The sequence below is a fragment of the Mesoplodon bidens genome, assembly GCF_964165515.1.
Source record: "Mesoplodon bidens genome assembly, chromosome: 7".
NCBI classification, from domain to species: Eukaryota; Metazoa; Chordata; class Mammalia; order Artiodactyla; family Ziphiidae; genus Mesoplodon; species Mesoplodon bidens.
In genome coordinates this window covers 29303933-29317021 of record NC_138164.1, presented here as the reverse complement: position 1 = coordinate 29317021, position 13089 = coordinate 29303933, and the positions used below count along the sequence as shown (strand labels likewise).

At 33.3% G+C, this 13089-nt stretch overlaps 1 protein-coding gene across 1 annotated transcript in view; it reads left to right on the top strand.

Annotated features, from left to right (window-relative positions):
• Positions 1–13089, top strand: part of DYNC2H1 (dynein cytoplasmic 2 heavy chain 1) — a 376698-nt gene that overhangs the window by 97004 nt on the left and 266605 nt on the right. The window contains exons 48-53 of the mRNA XM_081241450.1: positions 657–787; positions 2035–2283; positions 2791–2899; positions 5809–5922; positions 6921–7063; positions 11323–11407. Coding sequence (XP_081097576.1) covers positions 657–787; positions 2035–2283; positions 2791–2899; positions 5809–5922; positions 6921–7063; positions 11323–11407 — 831 coding nt within the window. The remainder of the gene's footprint in view (positions 1–656; positions 788–2034; positions 2284–2790; positions 2900–5808; positions 5923–6920; positions 7064–11322; positions 11408–13089) is intronic.

Here is a 13089-nt window from a genome sequence, read left to right as displayed (position 1 = left end):
GCTTGCTGAGCATGGTAATATAGATTCAAGGAAAAAAGCTCCATTAAGGAGATGCACACAAGTCATATTGGGATAATGACTACAAAGAAGGTTTGGATTTTACAATTAGGGTAGCATTGTTGTTCCCAAATAAGAGTTTAGTATAGTGGTTTTGGCAAGTGGAAGATAATGTGAGAAATATGATGGAGAAGGAAAGAAGAACATGAGGTAGCTTGGGGTCTAGGGAAGGTAGGACTGTTGCTGAGCGCAGCATATGACAAGGAGGATACTGATGGAACAGTCTCCCAGAGGAATTGGGAGGCGAAAGCTTCAGTAGAATGGTGAACAGATTTTCCTTGTGTGGTAACAGGAACACTGCTGTAGATAAATTTAAGGGAAGTTTGTGGGATTTTTATTTTCTAATTAAAATTTGGTTAATTTTTCTTTTATTTTAGAAGTTAGGGCTCTTGATCATATTAGTAAATCTGTGTTCTTTTTCAAGAATAATTTTGAGATTGTTTTATTTTTTTGCCAATTCAAAGTAATTAATCTTTGCCTTTCTGGGGATGTTCTTATTTGGACTAATTAAGTTAAAAACAGTTTAGTGTGAAATATATCTACTGATGCTCCCATTATGATGAACACACATAAAACAAAAATATCTTTCATTTCTACAGATAATTTCTATGTTACATGGGGAGCTCGACATAATTCAGGAATAAGGTCAGCCCCAGGACAACCTTTGCCTCCACATGGAAAACCACTTGGAAAACTAAATTCTGCAGATCTTAAGGATGTTATTAAAAAGGTATAATATGAATCATGAATTTGAATTGGGATTTGGTTATGATTAAAGCCATTTTCAAAATATTTATTGTAAGTTTTTTGCGGGCATGAAGTGAAAGATCTTAGAATAGGCAAAACCGGTTCGTATCTTTTGGAATTTAGCCCAATGTGGCAGATCTAAGTAGGTGCACATGCACTTACACAGATTAGTGTAAAATTGCTAGGATACATGCTGGAAAAAGGTATCTGAGGTTGGAACTATTAAAAAGGCTTAATAATAATTGGGAAATATAACTGCTAATATTATATTAACAGTTAATATAATATTAACTGCTCATTCTAGAACAGTGGTCTCAAACTTTAGTGAACATTAGAATCACTTTGAGAACCAGAAAATATTGATGGGTGGGTCCCATCTGGAGAAGTCTGAATTCAATAGGTACTAATCTGAATCTGAAAAAAATCAGAAGAGAATCCAAATTTCTGAGAGGCTTCCAAATGATGTTGATGCTGCTGGTTCACTGAAACTTTTAGTAGCACTGTCCTATGGAGTTTTGTTTGTTTGTTTGTTTTGTTTTTGAGATTAATTATAATAAGAAGAAACAGTGTTATATATGATTGCTTTAAAAATTAATATTTATAATGGAAGTTAGTATGGATTTTATATCAAGAAAAGTCTTTCATGGTCTAGTAAATTTGTTTGCCTGGAATGAATATTGAAAAGTTTGGGAATGTGCGAAAGTTGTTGAGTACATGAAAGCTGTCCTTTCTCTCTTTCTTCACTCTATCACATAGCTCCTGGCAAGGCATACTACCTCTTTGTGGGCTTTTGATTCATTGCTGAGCTGTGCGTAAGAACAAGAGTTCCCAAAATATCTTTAGGCAGTACGTTTTGAGAGTTTGGGGATTGTTTTATAGTCTGTGCACACTGATTTGATGTGTAACAAGTGGTAAAAATTTGAGAGCTTTTGAAGTCTTTATAATTAACCTGCTATCTTACACTGCTTTTTACTAGTTATATTAATGGTGTTCAAAAGTAACTGACTATTGTGGACCCATGAACTTGTTTGACATCATGTAAATTTTTCCTTAGAAAGTGCCATACAGCTGGATTACTGGATAGATAAAAGAGTGTGACACAACATTTATTTACTTAACCCCTTTTCTTGAGGACACCAAAAATATAATCTCTTAATCTAGATAACTAACATTTTATTATGTAATTTGGACTTATATTAATTATATAATATGCTTTGTGATCTTTTGAAGGGTCTTATTCATTATGGACGAGATAACCAGAATTTAGATATTTTACTTTTCCAAGAAGTCCTGGAATATGTGTCTAGGATAGACAGAGTGCTGAGTTTTCCTGGAGGTTCACTTCTGTTAGCAGGATGCAGTGGTGTAGGTCGTCGGACCATCACTTCTTTAGTCAGTCATATGCATGGAGCAGTGCTGTTTTCACCAAAGATTTCCAGGGGATATGAACTGAAGCAGTTCAAAAATGATCTCAAACATGTGAGTGACTCACAGTCTTTTGTTTTATTTGGTTTTAAATCACAGTTAGTTATTCTAAAAGCCTTTAAAGACATTTAAATCTCTGATATGCAACATAGTCTTTATTTTAATTTTGATGATTGTTTTCTCCATGATTGTTACAAAATTATGTTTTTAGCTCTCAGCACCCCAGATTATGGGATGTTATATGGAAAGGTAAGATAAACAAAAAGATGGCATTTAAGACATATGTAGATATATTTAAAATTATCCTCTAGCTTTTAATGTCCTAGATGTAAAATAATTAAATTTCCTTCCAGTAGTATTTGTTTATGAACTGGATTTACTTTCCAAACTATATGGCTAAATTTTGATTATTCAGTGCATTTACTTTCTAAACTATGTGGCTAAATTTTGATTACTCAAATATCAATTAATAAAAATAACTTAGTTTACATACAGACTGAAAGTTTTTACCTGTGCCAAAAATATTTAATGGATACCAAAATGTATTTTCTTATTGTGCAGGTGCTACATCTTGCAGGTATTGAAGCACAACAAGTAGTTTTACTTCTTGAGGATTATCAGTTTGTACATCCTACATTTTTGGAGATGATCAATAGCCTTTTGTCTTCAGGCAAGTAAATAGGTTCGATTTAAAGAAAATAAAAGTAATAATGTAAAAATTATTCAAGTAAAGTGATTTTATATAAAATTATGTTTCAGAGAACACTTGGCATAGCTTTTACTAAAGTGACATGGGATTAAACATTAAACATGCTAACAGCAGGAGAATTGAGAAACCCTGTTTTTATAAAACCAAGAGATTGTGGAATTATATAAAAATGATTAAATATTGAATATTGATGAATATACTGGAAAATTGGCCCTCTTACACACTTTTGGTGGGACTATTATCTGTTATAACCTTTTAGGAAAGTTGTCAACCAGTACTTATTTAAAAAATGTGTTACACCGGGCTTCCCTGGTGGTTCAGTGGTTAAGAATCCACCTGCTAATTCAGGGGATACGGGTTCAAGCCCTGGTCTAAGAAGATCCCACATGCCGTGGAGCAACTAAGCCCGTGCGTCCCAACTACTGAGCCTGCTCTCTGGAGCCCGTGAGCCACAACTACTGAAGCCTGCGTGCCTCTTGTTCCACAACAAGAGAAGCCACCGCAGAATAGCCCCTGCTCGCTGCAACTAAAGGAAGCCTGCGCGCAGCAACGAAGACTCAATGCAACTAAAAATAAATAAATTAATTAATTTAAAAAATGTGTTATACCTTTTGATATAGAAATTATATTATGTGTAGAAATTTAACCTATAGAAATAAAAGAACTAGTATTTAAGGAAATATGTAGTATAATTTGTAATAAAAATTTGATAGAACCTCACTGTCCATCATTAATGGAATAATTGAATAATTATAATATGGCCTTAAATGTGGTTATATAATAGCAGATATATTTCATGTATATGAGGTCTCATATTTCTCGAATTGTGTTATACTCTTGTTGTCTCTGGAGCCACCTGACCTTTTTGGTGATTTCCTGAGGAGAATACCTGCAATTTCCTTCAATTCTTCCTTTTCTGAAGAATTTATGAAGTTTATTATAATCTCCTTATAATGCATAACCACTGTTAGTAGAATTGGTATGAGGTAGCTTCGTTTTAAACTTGGACTAAGAGTATTTTGTTACTTGAATACAAAATAAACCTTGTTAAAAGCTAGTTTCAACTATATGAATTGTTCCATTCTAGGAACCCGAGGACAAAATTTGCATGATGCTCATGTTCCACTCAGGTTTTAATAAATATTTGTTTTGTATCCTGCTAGGTAGACTCTGGGATAAAATAGTCTTTTTTTTTTTTTCAGAATTTAATAGCTTTGGTTGAAGGAAACATTTTATTTATAAAGTGACGTATCTACACTTTAGTGCCCAAATGAGAAAGACTCTAGTTACACAAGTGGTAGGTCAATTTCTGTCAAAGTGAAGGGAAATGGTATAGTGAAAGTGGTATGTCTTGAGCAAGCTTGAAGTGTTTGCGGCCCTTTTTATAAATAATCTCTTCTGATTTTTTAGGTGCACATTCCTGCATATTGCTTAAATTGTCACTAGATGGAGACCTTGTTCACTTTGGCTGAGATAAACTTGTAGGCCAGATATATATAGGGTTTTTATTTTGGTTTTAATTTATGAAAGCAAACATCCAGATAAGCATTAACCCAGTAATTATTTTTATTGTAAGATAAATTGGTCTTTTTATCAAGGTATAATAGCAAAAATCATAAATAAAGTTAAATTTTGGTAAAGTTAAATTTTGACAACATTTCTGGCAAAAAAAGTATTTGAAAAATACTTTCAGAGAAAGTACTCAATAGACCTTTTTGTCTCTTTTTTATATTTCAAATTCTTATTCCCTATAGAGGATGTAAATAGAGCTAGCTTTCTTTACCAAATTTAAGAAATCAAGGGTATCTTGGTATGGCTGAAATTTAGAGGAAGACATAGAGCACGTTTATGTGTGTATGTGTTTGAATATTTACATGCTTGGTGGTTGGGGAGCAAGCAGTCTGGTACCTCTGAGATGAGCCTAAAGAAAAGTAGGGATTCAGACTATGTTGGGCTCTATATGAATGCAGCAAAAGAATTTTCATTTAATCTTACAGTTTCTTGTGAACTACAAATATGTTGGTTTAACAAATATTTATTAAATAACTGGATTTATGGTGGTGAACAAGACAAGCTTCAAGCCCTGTATCAAATTCTTATAGTCTTAATCACCTTTGATTTGACTTTCATCATTCTGTTGTATAGTAGCAGGCCACGACTAGTTCTCCTGATTTCTAGTACAAGTTCATTCATTCATTTGATAATTCATTTGTTCATTTATTTAACAAGTATTTATGTTTTAGATACTTGCTAAGAATGCCCTAAGGTTAATATTGATCATGATCAAATATTTGCCCTCTGGGAATTCAGAATCTAATTGGGCAGGAAAGAGAAGTAATTCATTCATTATTAAATGATGTGGTAAATGCTAAACAGTGATGTTTGGGTACTATACACAAGAGAAAAGAGTGCTTAACCTAGCATGTGGGTATTCAGGAAAGTCTCATGGACATAGCAGTTGACAAAGTAGTGTCTTGAGGGATAAACAATGATCTTAGGGGAAGATAAGGGGCAGAGGAACACTGTGAGTATAATATTCCAGGAAGAGGGAGTATTTCATTAAATTTTTGGAACACAAAGAAGTTCATTGAGGCTAGAATACAAGATCTTGTGGGGTTGGGGTAGAGAAGGACTTGGAAAAGCAGATAGATGGCTAGATTATGAACTGTAATGGTTTGCTTAATCAAATGGAAGGCTATAGATGTAGATTTGTGGATAATATAGAGGGTGATAGGGTTTGTTTATTTTTGAAAACAAAACTTGAATAACATCAGATTATTTGATACAAAAATAGAAGCATTGTGTGTGTAAAATGTGTTTTTAATTAGTGTAATGCAGGTAAAACTCAAAAGAAATGTAATGTTCTGTAGGTGAAGTTCCTGGACTCTACAGTCTTGAAGAATTAGAGCCCTTGCTGTTGCCTCTTAAAGATCAGGCTTCACAGGATGGTTTTTTTGGACCAGTCTTCAATTACTTCACATATAGTAAGTGACATAGAATTCATTAATCTAAACTATGTTTCATGTGAAATAAATACCATTTAATTTGCCTTATTTTTCTTATTAGCAAATAAGTAACAAATAAGTAACATAAAGGCTAACCTATAATAAAAACAAGTTAGCAAAATTTTAGTGAAAGGAAAGGGTGAAAGTATGGTAATGTTCTTCGGAATTTTTACTTTGTTGCCTTTGTTTTCATGTGGTGAAATTTGTGCTTTAGTACCCCTATCTTAGAGAATTATTGAACTATTTAGATTGTGCCAGACTCTGTAGTGTTTTTCTGAAACTAAAGAAAGTTTGATTATTACAGAAGTAGTTTCATGTGCACTGTAGATATCTAAAATTGATAAACAAAAAATAAGGCAATGGTGGCAGCACCCAGACATGACTATTACGTTGATCTTTATTTTTCTAAAAGAACATTTATTATTGATGAAATAGAGAAAGTTGTTAAAGGGCTACCCTCCCTTCTGTCCACTTGAAGTTTACAGGGAAATTCTACTACAGCTTTAAGAAACAAATCATCTCAATGCTATTTTAAACTGTTTCAGAACATAGAAAATAAAGGAAAGTGTCCAAAATCCTTTTTACAAAGGGAAAATGATATTGACATTGAAAGAAGGAAAAGGTATTTCTCCTAAAAGAAAACCAGAGATCAGTTTTGTTTGTGAATATTGAAACAAAAATCCTTGAAAGAAAAATTACAAAATAGAATCCAGTATCATATTTGAAAAGTAACAGCAATATCATACCTTTCTGGATCTTTTATCCTAGCATACACACACACACACACACACACACATGTATTTTTTAACCAAAATAAAAATTATACTGTAATACTGTTTCATAGCTTGTTCTTTTTATAAACAGCTCCTACCATCCCATTTCAAAACATTTTAATTTCATAAAACCAGACCATATATAGGTTTCTTCAATTATTATTATTCTAATATTCCAAGAGTATAATTTTCTTATTTTTTTAGGAATTCAGCAAAACTTGCATATTGTCTTGATAATGGATTCTGCAAATTTAAACTTCATAATAAACTGTGAGAATAATCCTGCTTTGCATAAGAAGTGCCAGGTGTTGTGGATGGAGGGTTGGTCAGATAGCAGTATGAAGAAAGTAAGTTTAATGTTTAAATATGGAAGTAAAAAGTAAGCACATTTTTTTTAAAGGTATTGATTGTCACAACTTCCCTTTGGTGTTTATTATAATATTACCTTAATTGTGGCACTGAAAATCTCTCATAAGTTTGAAAATAACTCTTTTCTTCATACTCTTGTATTTGGTAGTTTAGTTGAGTATAGAATTTTAGGTGGAAGATTATGTTCTTAATTAAGGACCACAGAGATATTATTGTACTTTAAAAATTTTATGCATTTCATTACTTAGCCTATGATAGGCTAGCTTATGATAAAAATATCACAGCAATAATATTAGCTGTTGTTTAAATTAAAATTTAGATACTTTTTAAAATATCTCTCATTGCTATGATATGTGTTCAGAGGGGGATGAGTTTAAAGTGAATTCATAGCACCATCTCAGCTGGAAGCCTTTTATATTGCTTCATTTGAATGAATAATAATTTTCAATATGGTATCTTTGAATGATACTCATATTCTCAATCATTCATTTCTTTATTTTTGTATAGTAGAAGTGCAGACTAATGCCTGTCATGATTCAGAGGAAGGAGTGTAATTTGAGATAATAGACAAGGTTTTAGAGTTGAGATGATATTTTAGTTAGATTTCAGTAAGTAGGTAAAGGAGAGGAAAGTTATTCTAGTCTGTGGAGGCCAATGAACAAGAGGTATTCATTAAGAAGTAGTAATTATTGGGTGCCTAATACATGCCACTATTCTTCATATTGAGGATATCGCAGAGAAAAAGACAAAAGTCCCTGCCCTCATGGAATTTACATTCTTTTGGGAGATATTTGGGGGGAAAGCTTTCTAGGTGAAGAACCTGAGATGAGAGCATGCCTGGTGATTCTGAGGATCAGCAAGAAGCCAGTTCATTTGTAACAGAGCGATCAAGGGGGAGAGTAGTTGCAGATGAGGTTAGTGAAGTAAGAAAGGTTAGGGTGGGGCTTTGGACGCTATTATAAGGATTTTGGCTTTCCTGGAAACAAGTAAGGGATCCCTTGGAGGCTTTTGAGCAAAACTATTCTAATGTTTTAATGGTAATACTCTGGCTTCTGAGCTGAAAATAGACTATAGAAGACAAGGGGGAAGCAGTCATAAAGCTATTGCAGTAATCCGGCGAGAGACAAGGATGGCTTGCTCTCAGGATGTAGTGGTAGAGGTGGTGAGAAGTGGTAGATACTGGGTATGTTTTGCAGTAGAAACGATAAGATTTGTTGACAAATTGTAATAAGGTGTAAGGAAAAGTGAGGAGTTAAGGATACCTCCAACTCTGTTGGCTTGAGCACCTGGAAGGATGGAATACCTGTCAGTTGAGGGGAGACTCTGAGAAGAACATTTTGGGAGGAGAATATGAGTCTTTAAGTTTTAGATGTGTGAAATATGAGGTGTTAGACATCTGAGTTGGAAGATTGAGAAGACATCTGGATATATGAGAACAGGGGAAAAGGTCATGCATACAGGTAAAATTGTGGGAATTATCAGAGTATAGCTGGCATTTAAAGCTGTGAGAAAAAATATCACTAAGGAAGTGAATGTTGGCAAAGAGAGGAGAGATGCAAAGGGTGAACTCTGGGACACTTCAACATTAAGAGGTTAAAATGAAGAACAGGAACCAGCAAAGGATACTGAGAAGGAACTGCTAGGGAAATAGGAAAGCAGGAGAGCGTGTAGACAAGTGAAGCCTAGAAGCCAAGTGAAGACAGCATTTCAAAGGAGTGAGGAAGGATGAATGGTGACACATGAAGGTAGACAAGGCCTGGGAACTGATCGTTGCATTTAACAGCATGGCATTCATTAGTGACTTTGATAAAGCAGTTTCAGTTAGTAGTGGAGAAAAAACATATTGAAATGTGTTTCAGAAAGAATGAGAAGAGTGGAGAGTGAATATGGTCAACTCTTTTGAGGAATTTTGTTATAAAGTAGAAGATAAAAATGGATCAGTAACTGGAGGAAGTGGGGGTTAAAATGTTTTCTTTCTTTTTTTAAAAAAATTTAAGTTGAGACAAACTGTAGCATTTTCATACACTGTTGGGAATGCAAAAAAGAAGCAAAACATGTATGTTACATGAAAGACGGGAAAATTGCTAGAGCAACATCCTTGGGTAGTAGACAGCATATGGATCTATTGCACAAATGAAACGATTAAGGATAGGCCTTTGCTTGTAGAACGGAAACATTATCCATAGTAACAGGAAGGGAAGCAGAGTACAGGGGCACATTTCCAAGTAGGTGGGCAAGTGTGGTATGGGAAGTTTTGGACACTTCTGGATGTTTCTATTTTCCCAATGAAATAGGAGGTAAGATTATCAGTTGAGAGAAAAGTTGAGGGAACAGATTTTGGAGTCTTGAAGAGATATTAGAGGATATGCAAAATAGTAGTTTGGAAGAGGGAAAGAGTGAAAGGTTTAGGAGAATGGAGTATAATAGCTAGGTAGCATTAAGGGTTCACGTGAGGTTAGCAATTATAAAGTTCAGTGAGGCCAATCAGCATAGTTGTGTGTTTTTTCTCCAGTTACATGTGCACTCATAGGTGCAGACCTTCAATAGGTGGTGACTTGCATTTAACCAGGATTGGGGCTTTGCTTTGCTACTCGAGTGTGACAAAGCGAGTGAAGGCCAAGGGAGCTGAGAAATTATGGTAGGAAGATGGTGAATGACAGTATAAAGGTTGTTAAATTAATAGATTGTAGGTCTTGGTGGAGTCTGAGGATGATTGACATTGCAAAGGGAATGAGCTGGGAAGACAGGAGTGTAGTGGTAGAAGAGTGGGATGTTTCAAAGTGAGATTATTAAATGATTTCAGTTACTGTTAATGACAAGGTATCAGGATGTGACCCTTTGAAGTGGGGGTGAGTGGCTGGGAAAAAGGTGATAGAAAACAGAAGGAGAAGAATTCAAGGAATCGAGAGGTCAGGGTATTAATAGGAATCAATAGGGTTAATATACTTATTCAATTCTTTTTAGAAAGTGCCATTATTATCCCCAAGGAGCGAGAGTGGAGGCAAAGGGGAATGTGGGTAAATCCAGGCAGGAAAACTTTGCTAATATAGAATATCGTTTAGGGACAGAATGTTTCCCACACCTCCCAGCTTTATTGAGATATAATTGACACATAAAATTTTATATATTTAAGGTATACAACATGTTGTTTTGTATATTTATATGTTGTGAAATGATTACCACAATACCCCTAACTAACATAAGGGATAAACTTACTTTTAAAGAAAGTAAGTTTCCAAAGTAACAAATTTCCATTGATTTAAAAGTGTATATTTAAAATATTCTCACAGTTGCTTAAGTGTTTTTTCAGAAATCAGTGAAGGTATTTGAAAAAAAAAAATTCTTTGGCTCAAGAACCATGGCACTTTCAAACTCTCCATTAGTTAAGGAATCTTTTGGCTTAATGGTTTATTCAGTCTGAGAAATTCAGAAAATTATTTTTTGACCTAATTACCTAGATTACTTGTACTTCCTCTTGTTAGGAATGTTAACTGTATCAGATGAAAGAAGTTGAAGGTTTTGGCTTAATTTTAAAATTTCAGAGTTCTACTTATTTATTTTCTTTTTCCCAGAAATAGAGTTTAAAAAATTTTTTCGTATATTTTAAAATGTTATTCTTTTTATAAGATTATAATATTTTCTTTAATAATGATGATATCTGTTCATGAAACTTAATTTTCTTATTTGTGATAGTGGCAAAAACCTAGCTATAGACAATAGTTTTTAGAATCATCAATTATGTTGATAGCAGTTATGTTAATTATCAATTATGAAATTATTTTTGTTTAGTTTTAGTTATTTCTTATTTAAGAAAGCTAAGCTTCCTTCCTATTCCTTTATGCCATGAAGGCATTTTATTAGTTTGATGCCAAATAAAACATTTATTTTATTATTTTACGATTTTAGATGGCATCTGTGATTATTTTCTAATTCAATCAAAAATGTTATTTTCTTCATTTCAAAAAATCTAATCATTTTCCAAGCGAGATGTTGAAACTTTCCTATGTACTATTAATTTGCAATAAATTAATTGTTGATATGTGTCAAAATCTTGACTAGGAAATAATGTCCTCTAAAGAATCCTAGAAGAAAAGTCCAATTGAGACTGTTTTTTTTTTTTTTTTCTTCTTTTTTTGGTGTGTGTGTGTGTTAAAGGTTTTTTACCCTCTGATACTGGATTTACTTAAACTTTTTTCATACTGAATTGAGGTTTAAAGAAATGTTCTTCCTATTTTAGATACCTGAAATGTTATTCAGTGAAACAGGTGGTGAAGAAAAATATAGCGAAAAAAAAAGAAAAGAAGAAAAGAAAAAAATTTCAGGTAGTATTTTGATGAAATTGATTTTATCTGATTTTTATTGATGAAATAATTCCTTATTTCTAACGTTATAGATCCATTAAAGATTCATGATGATTATGAATTGGAATAATGCTAAACTAAGTTAGATTTCTTTTGATGCAAACTAAACTTTAAAGCCCTCGTTTTTAAAACTAATGTTTATGTCATTTCATATAGGACCTAACAGCATATCTATTGTTTAAAATTAAGACAGTAAAAATTTACATTTTTGACCCAAATGATCTAAAGGACTTACTTATATAGGGTTTTGGGCTAATAGCCTAAACTTTTCATATTAGCTTATCACTTAGATATGTCAAATAACTCAATTCATATGCAAAACTGTGTCATGATTCTTTGAGTGTGGACATAATATTTTCTTAACTATAATGTTCTCATTATTTTCTCCATTTCCACATTAACTTTGAATGTGGTCTTTTTCTTTTATACCATAACATATTTGTTCATTTATTTAATCTAACCACCTAATTATTAAATATTTATTCAAGTTGTTTTATATTAGGTACTGGACTGGATACTGGAGGTGACTTAGGATAATCTAGTGATATCAAGAAATATGTTATATATAAACATAAAATTTTGCTATAGCAGGATAAGTGATGGTAGAAGTTTATATGAAGTACATTGGAAAGTAAAGCCTCTACCTAGCAGATACTAAAGGAAATACACATTGCTCAGACAGGCAGTTTGGGGAAGGTCATTCTGGTTAGAGTTACTAGCATGGAAAAGGCTTGAAGACATAAAATAGGCATTTTTATAGAACTATAAATACCTTGAAGGGCTAAGACATAGGATATAATAAATAGTAGAGTACTAGATGAAGAGAAAAAGGTAGGCAGGGTTGGGTAAGGAAGAGCCTTCCATGTCATGCTAAAGAAGGAATTTGGATTCTGACTTGTGGGTGATTTGGAATAATTGAGAGATTTTTGGTAGAGATGTAACCAGAGGCTTGTTTTAGAAACATAAGTCTCTGTGTCTACCCCTTTCTTCAGTTATGAAAAATAGATTGGTGTACAGAGAAACCAGAGGTACTGTAGACCAGTATAGAAGGCTATTGCCTTCTAATCTAAGAGGAAGGAATGGACTTGGGGAGATATTAGGAGGTAATCTAAAGAGGACTTGGTTATGCAATGGCTGTTGCATGAAAGGAAGAAGAAGGATGCAAGAATATTTCTCAGGGTTCTGCTTGGAAAATTCATTAGAAGTTGATTTTATTCACTGAGGTAGGGAATACAGAGGGAAATAGGTTGAGACAACGAGAGGGAGATGGTATGTTTGGTCATGTATATATTGGATCTAATGGGAGCTTGTTCTTAATTTTTTGGCTTTTGAAGTCCTGTTTCTCCCTGTGTAAATAAGAGTGTATAGGTGTTGCTTGGTTTGGTATCTCTTTTCCATTCAAGTAGCTTTTGGTGAGCTTACTTTTGGATTACATGTTACGTAGTTCCAGTTAATTTATATGTTATGACAAGCTATAGATTTATCTTTCTTGCAGTAATAAAAATTGTCAGGGGAAATATATAACAGTGGAAGGATAGAGACCAATAAAATTAATAATGCAAAATTAATAAGAAAAATGGAAGTTGTGAATGGAGAGGAATGCCTGTGCACCTTTAAGGCAAAGAAGTTATCTCATATTTATA